Source organism: Anastrepha ludens, chromosome 3, assembly GCF_028408465.1.
Source record: "Anastrepha ludens isolate Willacy chromosome 3, idAnaLude1.1, whole genome shotgun sequence".
NCBI lineage: Eukaryota > Metazoa > Arthropoda > Insecta > Diptera > Tephritidae > Anastrepha > Anastrepha ludens.
In genome coordinates, this window is record NC_071499.1 from 20,520,252 (window position 1) to 20,532,109 (window position 11,858).

General features: G+C 36.0%; 1 protein-coding gene across 2 annotated transcripts; it reads right to left on the reverse strand.

The window, feature by feature from the left end:
* Window positions 1-238: 238 nt before the first annotated feature.
* Window positions 239-5,283, reverse strand: LOC128857111 (regucalcin-like). Of its 2 annotated transcripts, none has more exons than XM_054092689.1 (4): window positions 5,192-5,283; window positions 853-1,438; window positions 637-775; window positions 239-577 (listed from the first exon to the last, which is right to left on the reverse strand). In XM_054092689.1, exons 2-4 carry the CDS (start codon window positions 1,436-1,438, stop codon window positions 385-387), a joined length of 918 nt encoding a protein of 305 aa, XP_053948664.1. In that variant the 5' UTR covers window positions 5,192-5,283; the 3' UTR covers window positions 239-384. The 2 variants fall into 2 exon arrangements, with proteins under 2 accessions (XP_053948664.1, XP_053948663.1); XM_054092688.1 differs by lacking the exon at window positions 5,192-5,283 and adding an exon at window positions 3,910-4,149.
* Between the last annotated feature and the right edge of the window lie 6,575 nt (window positions 5,284-11,858).

Genomic DNA, 11,858 nt, shown 5'->3' on the forward strand with positions numbered 1-11,858 from the left:
TCGCCTAGCACTTGGCGACTTGCGAATTAACAACTCGTCGATGATCGCAAGTTTACAGCTGGGTCCCCTTGTGTTTGGAGTTCGATGATTTTGATGTTTAGTTTAAATAAATAAATATTAAAAGCCCATACAATGCAGTTTGTTAGAATCGAAATGATCAAATAGTTCCTACGAGTAAGTTATAACATTTCGGAAGCATTCCCAAAAAGCTACAATTTTATGATTCAATAAACCCCAGTTACATGTTTTAAAAGTATAAATCGATTAAAATTTATTATTTAACGAGCGAATAACAGTATAATGCAGTATAAACAGTATGGACAAGCTCACTAGCACACACATACATACAATCCTTTATGTATGTTTATATGTATTTGCATACAATTAAAGAGTGACCTTGGCCATTGGCAAACCCTTCGCGCCTAAGCCAGTGATCTTGTAAGTGGTGCCAGCCGGTGCAGGTTGGTCGAATTTAGCCGATGTCGTCACATACAAAATATCGAGATTGGGACCACCCCAGGCGGCTGAAGTGATTTGCTTGGTGGGGAACTTGATTTCCAGAAGAACTTTGCCGGTGCTGCAGAAACAAACATTTAAATAATCATTTCTCTCCACATAACATTTGCATAAACTTGCCTTGGGTTGATCTTGTAAATGGTGTGTCCGTTGAATGTGCACACATAGAGATTTCCATCGCTGTCAATGGTCAAGCCATCGGGCAACAGGTTGTCCTTCGGGTTTGATTTACGCAAATTGAAAACAACTTTTGGGTTACCTACAAATAAAGAAATAAACACAACCAGATAAGTAATTTCCATTTACTGCTTTTCGCACTGCATCAGCCCTTCTTACTTGGTACACCGGCATCAAAGTCGTAATCGTACTCCTTCACCTCGTAGTCGGCCGTGTCAATGTAGTACATTTTCTTCGTCTGCTCGTTCCAAGCCAAGCCATTGGAAATGCCCACATCCGTCTTCACCACCGATACTTTGCCACCCTTTTCATATTTGTACAATTCACCGAAACGCTCCTTGAACTCATCGCCCACATAAATCATAGTGCCGGCAAAGAGGCGGCCACGTGGATCGGCTTTGCCATCGTTGAAGCGGTTCCTAACATATTTGTCACCGGGTTGCACTGAAAAGAGTACGCGATCTACTTTGCTTGTCTCGGAAACACCATCCCATGAAACAACTATTACACTGCGTCCGGCACCGACGACAAACTTGTCACTCTGACCAGCGACGGGCACGATGAAACCGGCTAGATCTATACCCTCGACTTTGCTGCCGTACACTTTGTTCTCCTGGTAGTCATAGCGCAATATTTTGCCAGCTTCGATATCAACGTAGTAGAGATTCTGCGTCTCGACGTCCCAGTGAGGACCTTCACCGAGGTGGGCATAGGAGTTGGGCAATGGCTCGATTTTGAACGACATCTGGGTGAAGAAAATTAAATGAGGGTTAGAGGCTATGTGATTTGAAGCTAAATGAAGTTCATAGGAATTGTAGGATATGTTTCTTTCTTTATTTAATGGGTGTTTGTATCCGTGCGTTTCTACTTGAATGTGCATATTTGAATTATTTTGGGTTATACTTTTATAAAATAAATCTGACGAGATGACTTCCTTGTATTTTTCCATTATACAAAAAAAAAAAAAAAACAACAAAATATGTCAGTGTTATTGTCTCACAGCTGCAATGTAATAAATATTTTGCAAGGTTTTCAATGAATTGGCGAGGGTTATCAGCCTTTTAACCTTTTCAAGCAGCTGGTTTAAATACAATACAATATTTACAAAATCAAAATCAGATACTTCTTTTTTTTCGACGGAAAAAGTTTAAGTTGTGTTTGCAATTAATTACAGGTAATTAAGGGCGGCCAAGTGTGTGGCCATATAACTGAGTGGGGCCATTGAAATCAAATAGCAAATGAAGAAAATATTTCTTCTACTTAATAACGAAAACCCCTAGGCGGCCTTTGGCAAACCTCGTAGTGGATTTCCGCCATAGCGCGACTTCTGCCACCAAACTACCTACTAAAAGGTTTGCCAGTCAGAATTGGGTGAAAGAATAGATCAGAAGTCAACCTAATATGATTTTCAAAGCATTTGAACGCATGGCACGAAAAATTTGATATATATTCCACGTTCGGCGAAACCATAAATCGGAACTAAACAAAGCTACTACGAAACATGGCAGCGATAGAGTGAAGGCTGGTATGGGAAATTCGGAATTCATTGAAGGGAAATTAATTGGATAAAATATATCAAAATATTATGGTTAAAAACAATTTGTTTTGCAGTGTTGAGATACTGGGTATACTCGAACAATTCTGGTTGTGTTAAGAGCAGAAGTACATTCCTGTTTCATATGGAACTGGACTAAGTGAGCGCCACTGGAGGAATGACGGAAAATGCCACCACCAGATGCCATTACTTGAAAGTTTGTCGGTTTAATGGCAAGCAGACTGCCCGCTTTTATTAATGCAAAAGCCCATCACATCAAACCACTCACAAATTTGTGCAACTTTTAACCCGGAACTGTGTATCAAAAAAGTTCTGTTATTAAAATTTCAGTGTTTTTAGTTTTTACGTTGTTGGACAAGAATTTGGTAATATTAATCGCCTCTTTTGGCTAAAATAATCACAGTGAGTCTCACTGAAAATCGCACAGCTGCTTTGCTGGCACTATTTTGAAAGTTTTCATTTATTTCTCCTTAATTTGTCATAAAAATATTGTCTAAAATATGCCAAAAATTTAAAATTAAAGCTGCAAGCTCTTTAACTAAATTCACAAAAATCGAAAAAAAAATGTCATAAAAATTTAAAATATTTCAAAAATATTATTAAGTATATTTAGAATTTTCACGGTCATGAAATTTTTGGTTTATTTAATTTTTGTATTACATAATCGAGTGGAAGTTTGAAGTAACTACAATCCCCTATTTGGAGGTTATGAGGTTTTTTACAGATCATTTTTGCTATAGAACGAATTCTCGTAATTTACATTTCTATGAAAAAAATTCACAAGGCATCATTTTTAAATTTTAAGCACTGGTCACTTATAACTTGCCCCATACTAACGGAACTTCATGTGATTACAATTATTGAAATATTTTCGCTTCATTGTAAAGTTTGCAAAAAACCATTTTTTGTTAGGTTATGAATTATATTTTTACAATTCAGAAAATTCCGATTAAAATTTTTTAAGCTTTTTCGATTTTAGTAAATTTGTTTAAACATTTTTTTATTAATTTGTTAATTAAAATTTTCTAAACAATTTATAGCGTCCTTCTTTTAGTTTTAACAATATTTTTATAATAAAAAAAAAAACATATTCAAAAAAAAATATGTGGGTCTGGGGTTTTTGTTGATTCTCACTGTATGTTTTTCCACAAGCAGACAATCACATTATTTAATTATTGTGATTTAATTTGTAAATTATGATGATTTAACTCTAAAACAGTTACTGTATCAAATAAGCCACGAGTCACTGTATGTGTGTGTATTGAAAATTGCTTTCTAACAGTTGGAAAATAGAAATTTTTTATACATGAATATAATATAAAAAAAGAAGTTGTTAAAAAACAACATTAGTTAATATTTTTAGACTTTTTTGCTGAAATTTATAAAGAATGTCTGCAATTCAAACTACATTGGCCCTCAGTTTATGCCCAATGCTGTACCTTTTCATGATATAAAAGAATTTGCCTTGAAAACTTCATGCCCAGGTGGAGGCTTTATGCTTCGGAAAATACAGTTTGCTCAATAAAAAGCGCATTTCAAAGTATGACAAAATCGAATCATAAAAAAATCACTTAGTTCCGTTTCACAACCTAATGAATATTTATCGTTTACTCCCCAAACACCACTAAATAGTTTCCTTTTATTTCCCGCAGCTTATTTACCGTTGCTTCCTCGCCAATTTCCGCCTCTTTAGCGTTTGAGCACAAAATAAGTGAAATTATTATTAAACTTAACAGATTCATTGCTTTAATTTATTAGTAAAAAATGTATGCAGGTACTAAATTCTGCCTCCGCAAAAAACAAACCGAATGAGGTACAACACAACGCGGCGTTACAAGACTCTACTGAAGCCTTGAATGTGACTGCAGCGGCGCTTTATAAGTTTGTATTTTAAGTTATTGCCGATCACCGAAGTCAGTTGGCCGCAGAGACACTACAAAACTAAATCGAAAGGTGCAAACAAAGAGTTGAATGAGTAAACAGTTATTTGTTATTTTAGTGGTTTTGTGCGACCTGTTGGCTGGTCTGAGAGCAACATCGGGTTCAGCGAGAGCTTATTCATACATACATACGGATATGAAGCACTGCTAGTACATTGAGAAAGAAAAAACTACATATAAAAAACTATGCAGTTTAGGGCATCTTGAATAAAGGTCCGCTTTCAAAATTTCAATTCATTTGATTGTCCTCTATAAAAAAACATTGTCAAAATGTGCTTAGATATTCTGTTGTCAGTGACCTCCACTTGACCCTCGCCAACTTACATATTATCTTCTCACTATGCACGATTAATTAATAAACTATCCTAAACTTGACTAGCTACACGAGTTCTAAAGTTCTGCAGTGGTTGAAAATTGTCACTTTGTATCTTAAAATCACCAAGTAAAGGTAATCAATTGAAAGAATTGCGCGTAGAGGAGGCACATCTAGTGCCATCCCTTGAAAATGAAGTTCTGCGCTAATACAGAGAAGCTCCCGCAACGCCTTGCCAAATACCAACTAAGCGGCGAACATTTTGAGTGAAAGAGAGGCGTTAACAAATTGCATTCACTTGTGAGGTCATTAATTCTCAAAATGCTAATTGCAATGCCTTTCAAATGACAAAAAATACAAATCGATTATACAAACAGTTCTCTTCTGAGCGACTCCTAAGCTTTGTCTAAGTACGCCGAGAAATGGCACCGGTATTATGCGAAGCTTATATGAATATGAATTTGTGGAGTTAAGAGAGCTTTAGACTCTTTACGCACTGAAGTTTGGATAAAGTAGTTTTCATCCAACGCTTTTTAATGGAAATGGAAATCAGTTAATAAACTAACAATAAGAAATAGTTTCCTATTCTCATTCAATGCCAGTTATTTCACTTAAATTCTTGTTAATCGTTCAAAACACAAATCACTTTGCACCAAAGAAACTTCTACATTTTGAAGTTCGTATTCGTACCTTTGCACTTATTTAGTACTTTTTGAGGATCACAAAAATGATTAAACAACAGAAGAGGCGCTGAAAAGCAAACTGAACAGGAATGGGCTGAAGAGATCTTTTTATAGGCAAATTGCCGGCAAAATATTCTTCTGTGCGCTACACTCAACCCACTCGGCGCGTCTGTTATTAGATGATCGGCGAATATTGGGAATTTAAGAATTCTATTAATTAGCTCTGGTATATTTACAATAATTACACGAAATTTAGTTATATTTTTAGACTAGCATCGTTGCTTTTTTTAGGAAATTGTTTACTTCAAAAATAGATTAAAAAACTTCTTCCTAATAAGAACTTTTTCAGTGGCGCGCTCGAAAACTTTGTTAGATTTGAACTGCCATTGCGACGGTGTTCGTTCATACCACCCAAGAAGACCAACTTAATGAAGGTTTTCGTGTACTTGCACATTATTTTTCAAAGCCACTGCCAATTCGTAAAGGGCAAAAAGGTGGTAAACCTTCGAACTCAACTCAAGAAGCTTACTTACTAGCGAATAAAAATAGTTGGCGATATATCTAATGATCTCCTGATGACTAATTTAATGAGACTAGATATCTAAACCCAATGCCAATTCATTAACAACAACCACAATAACCATAGATATGTGCATACAAATAACAGTTTATTATTCTTGTTAATAAGTGAGGTTAGGTATTTTCTCTGCAAAGGAGCTCTGATCGACAACCAACCTTTTCTTCGATTAGGTGCCCGCTAGGTGGTATCAATATATACAATACATATGTGCATTGCCAGCTGTTCCCATAGAATAAATAAAATTTTTAAGCTTTTCTGAGCTTAAATTGGGATAAGTGACCTTTATTTGTAGTGAAAGGGTTTGGATTTTTATGAGCAACATTTGCGCGAGTTGATGTGGGAATATCGTTTAAGTCTTGCGTGTGGAGACTAAAAGGAAGTATATTTAAATAGCGAAATGTTTCTTCAATAAAATGATTTTTATCTCCATGGATAGCATTTGTGAGAGGATTTGCAGTTACTGATTCTATTTCTGTGAATGCTTTTTAATGCTTGCCTGTTAGAAGTGAAAGAGAGTTCCCATAAATATCTCTAAACTTTTCTCTACTATCTCTAAAAGTCCCCAACTCGCGGCGTAAAACAGACATCAGATATTAGTGAGCCTATTAATTCATAATCTGAAGCAAATTTCCAAGTGTTGCTATCTAACACAAGTCGATTCACCCAAAAGTTTTCAAGTGGTTTAGAGATAACTGTAGTGAGTCGTGACAATGGGCGATATCAGAGCTTCTAGCAGAACGCGTATCGAAATGGTACATAAGCTCTAAACAAACTAATTTTAGCCACCATCGAAAAGTGTTTTTTTTTCTTGCTCGGCAAAATTGACAGTAGAACGTCCAGCTTCGGACATCAAACTGAAAGTTGTCAAACCAAAACTATAAAAAAGTTGTTTTTCAATACCGGTCGTCCCTCAGTAGGCAATAATAAACGTTCGAGTGCATTTCAAAAACCAAAACATCTCAAATAAATACTTTGACTCTATTATTATTACTCGTATATTTTATAAATCGAATCTTGAGCTCTGTGGTCGTAACGATGGCATAAACTGCCATTTATTAAAAAAAATCAAAATATTTTGTGATACTCGTAGCTCATTCATCGCTTCGTCTATGCTGATTCCTCAGATCGAAGACTTTCTTTGATAAGCCGGCATTGTATTTCGTATTATTTTCATGCCATAAGTGAATTATTGTGCATAAATTCATTCTGGTACACATAAATACAGATGTTTTGCCATGTGCGTGAGTCCACTTGTAGATGATTATTTGCATGCGTCTGTATGTATTTTCCAATGCCGGCTGTCAATGATAAAGTAAAATGTTTTTATTAAAAAACATCGGAAGAATAATGGCTTTAACCGAGTGTAGAGCTGCCAAATCTGTTGAGGCAGGGCATGCAGCTGGCCTAAGATCGCTTTTGGGTGTTCTCTGTTTCTTGAAAAGTCATCCAGCGCTCAAAATAATATTTTTTTAAAAATCAGTTTGAGTTGAGCAAACGAGCAAGAGAATTTATTTTCATTGAAGAGATAAATTGTTTTTATTAATTTTATTTACTTGTCTTAATAATCCAACAAATATAATTTTACAGAAAGGCGAAAGAGTTGCAATTTCTGTATGGAGGAAATGTGGAAAAAGGAGAAAGAATCTATTCAGCATTTCTTGTTATATGACTACCCCCTCAGATATCTGGGAACCCCTTCCACCTAATCCATGAGAATCTGAACAGTTTCGACACAATCTCGTTGAGGGTTTGATCGGATTTGCCAACAAATCTGGATCGTTTAAGGGCGTGCACGAATGGGACAGGGGAAATCTTTCCGGAATGCGAGGCTACCTAGACAACTGTTGCTTTTGAGAGCAGCCGTTTAATCGTACCTGATTTAACTTTACATATAAAATTCTATAAAAAAGCAAAAACCAAGTGGATTGGGTCTTTTGTTCAATGGGTAAATCGTTTTTAAATTCACTTTATTATTATAAAAATTATTCAAGAAATGTTAAGGAATCCATCCGATTTGAGTTGAAAAGGTATTTCTGCTAGGGAATAGCAACATTCCACTCACAAAATATGGCTCATATGTCTATTGAGACTTAAACTCACAAACTACTATATGCGGTTGCAGGGAGTGGACTGTTAGTTTTGACTGCATTCTTGGAGCTCGAAATAAAGTTTGTTGGTCATAAACCAAATTGTATAGTCAACGAAAGACAAAAAGCGATTGAATAGGTCACGCATTTCCTCGAACAGTTTAACGGTGGGGTTACCAACTTAATGAACTTCAAAAAAGAAGAGTCCGGAGACTCCTAAATTAGGGGGAAGCAACTTGAAAGGAAGAGAATCGGGCTGAAATGAGCTCAAGAAAAAATAATCTATGTATGGGAGGCAAAATGGTTTTACACGATAAGAAAATTCTGCGGTAATATTTCGAATTTCGTATTTTCGTTTATTTCAAGTCTTAAACCCAATTAAAGTTTTTACAGACCACTTAGAGTTATATTTGAACTTAAATTACTGCAGATAGTTAAATAAATTAATTAAAAAAAAAGAGTTTAGAAATTTATAAAATTCATTCTTTGACACCGAAAAGTGAAGCGGTCTCAGGACTCAAGTTGAGATCTCTTTGAATTCTCTTACAGTGCGGGCTCCTATTGCACTCTCCTATACGCGCATAATTCGTGTTAAGAAATTTGAGATAAAATGGGAGAGTATTACGTAGAGATATAGGAGGGACATGAAAGTGAATGCTCCGTAATAGGAATGAACAATCAATTTCTCCTTTAATTACACTAAAAACAAAAGACAGTCAGAGTATAGACCATCTCTACAGACTTTAAGTCAATTAAAATCAAATGGGAATCATAGGAAGGGATAGAATTTGAGAATATTAAGAATTGACAAAATGAATGAGTAGGGCAGACGAAAAAAACCTAATAAATAGTCAGACAAAATCCTTACCGAAGGTCTAATGCATGTTATACAAATCATTGCTAGGTCTTCAGTTTCCAGATATCAGTGTGAGTCCCAACACAGCTAGAGAAATGAAAGCTGTGAGCTCAACGCCTTGTTTGAGGAGTCAGTGATGGTTACCCTTGCATAATTTTGTGATCCTAAGGTATCCATCAACTTTTCATAGGAAAAACTGGTGAAAATACGAAGAATAAAGCTCCTGAATTCTTATTTTTTATATTTTTATAATATTTCACTAAAAGTTTTTCATTTCCGATTCATTACTTTGGGCAACTTTGTTCCAAACATCCAGCTTTTAATAAAAGGCAATCATTTGAAATTCCCTAAAGAAACTCACGAGTTTAATAACTGTAGAAGTAATATAAATTACTCAGAAATTATGACAGGCAGTAATATTTTTAGTAAGTCGGACCTGCCTTTCCATTTTTAGTATTTTTGCCCCAGAAGCGTGGGGGATGCCAACCAAAAAGTTTCCTCGTTGTCGTCCTTCTTAGTGATGAATTTTTTAAAAGAAATTGATTTTTAAAAATATTTATGTATTACTTTTCTTGAACTTTTCCAGCCATTTGTTTATACTTTATATGTATTTCCTTCCTTTACAGAAAAGGCTTCACTGGGTTGAATGGTGCACCACAAACTGAGCTCTTAATTTTCCCAATTGCGTTAGGAAACGTTTTTCTATGGAAAGATTTATTGCATAGGAAAGAGTTTGTTATACATACGAGGTGTGGCTATTAACTAACAAGACTGACCCTGTAAAACCTTTTATTTTGATGGCTGGGCATCTGCTCCCTGGTGCTGTGATACCTCAAGGGTAACTATAGTCTCTTATTCTGCAATTCACTACCTAAGGGGAAAAGGCGAATGTAAAGACAAATATTTAAATAAATAAAATCGTAATACTATTTCAGACAACTTCCGAGGTTACGCATGTATATGTTGTTGCTGTTGTTGTTGGAGTGGTTGAATATTTCCACTGAAATAATCCTAAATAGTGATCAGTACCGTTTTACTACCACTGCCTCGTGTGATGATGCCTTTTTTTTGTTTCCAAGTCAGACCCATTTCGTGAGGTCAAAGTATAACAGCAAATACTTTATCTCGATGTCTGAGATTTCCTTAATTTGCTGTAAGAACGGCTTACTGAAGGAGCGGAGTCGTGCCCTAGCTAGCCCTGGACATTCACATAAGTAGTGGAAATGACGGAGGTAAATATTTCCTCAGTTTATTACCCCGGGGAATTGACTGAAAGGGCGGCAAAATATCTAAGAACCAACTAATACTACTTTTTAGTGTTGGCAACTCTGCTAATGGCCTCACCCTCGCTTTATTTTCTTCTTAAAGATGTGCACCTCTTCGGATTGTTTGCGTGAGATGTCGCACAGCTGACCTTTGCTTATGATTTGGATTAAAAATTTTTGTACTTTATATTAAAAAAAATGATTTTCTTTGCCTATTACATATATTCACTTCTACAAGTGAATTTACATTTAGGAAATTAATACTAATTTTGTATGTACATAGATTTTCTTTTACCCGAGCGCACTACGTCACTGTAGCTACTGCGGCCGAAGCTTCAAGTTCCTTTAAATCCATAGCCAAATGTTCTGCTTATCAGTTTAATGGGCTTGTAATTTATATATTTTAATTGCTCTAATGACATTTTAATTAATTTCGAAGATTTATGACAACTGCGTGCGGATTTTATAAAATTATTGTATTTGTATATTCTTATTAGTTAAATATGAACTGATATAGAGGCAAATAAGTATCATCTATGTATTTATGTCCTATACATACATACATACATACATACGACTTCATTCAATTTCAAGTTCATTAATATTTTTTGTTTTGGTTTTGAAATACCTTCTGTGAAAAAAGTACCGAAGATTACTGAACAAACCACATCATATTTTTTCATTCATTCAAATTTACTGCATTGGCTTTAAGGGACACTCCTTTCGAAATAATCCTTTTATGCCAATGATTCAACACCATTATGAAAACACCTTTCAAATCCATTTTCAGGAATTAACTTCACTTCTCACTGCTCGTTTTCTTTTATAACTTCTAATTATCATATCATCTGTGGTTTGTTGAAACATAAAACATCCAAAGGTTAATCGATTTATCAAAGACCATTTGAATTGACAGCTATGATTATGGACCAAACAAGTATAGGAAGCACATTTAAGCGGGTGAGTTCGCAATCCGCATCTCAACTGGCCGATCTAGTAGAGCTACATCGCCAGAACTGCCACGTACAAACTGCTAAACGGAGAGCAGCAAGTTTGACGGAGTGCAAAGATACCCAGGCACCTGATAAATTTGGATCTGTGCCGACAGAAAGTTACGAGCTATAAAGTGGCAGACTCACGGAAGGAAAGCACAAGGTAACTGGGTTCCAAGGATGCTTTAACATTCAAGGGGACCATCTCAAAGCCAAGTACGAGTACTTGACAGGCCTCTGTGCAAATTTCTAGCACCAAATGGTGCTCAAAGAAGACTTTCTCAAAAAAGGCTTAACGCCGGAGGATACAAAGCAGAAAGCGCTAGGCTGTGCCAAATATACTCCAAAAGCGAGGAAACGCGAAACTATTGAAATCAGCCCAGCTGAAGGCAACTGTGTCAAAAAAGGAGGGCAAAGTCTGCTAGCTAGAATAAAGTAACTGAATAAATTATACACCCAAAGCTGTCCAGAAAACCAATTTAAACTCTGGGAAACCTGGTGCTAGCTACACTACCATCGTTAAGGATTTAAGACTGGCTGTTTCACTCAAATCTTTCCCTACAGAAACATTCTCAGGAGGAGGAGCATGCAAGGGTTGAGCAGCTTCTCATGGAGGAGGGAAGTATCAAAGGTATACACTTCGGCCAGGCTATTCTAATGTGCATACAGAAAAGAAGCCACCTAGTTGAAGAAACGGCTCCAAAACTATCCAACTGGGAAGGTTCAGACTAAGGTTGGAAAAGTGGCCGAAAGTTAGGTTACTGTGAACGTTTTCACGATTGTGGATACCTAACGAAAATAAAAGAAAATCGGCGACGTTGACATCGAGTTCGAGGTGTTGATGAGGCAACTCAACATAGGAGACTCGGACGGAGTATCATTGTCAGACATCGA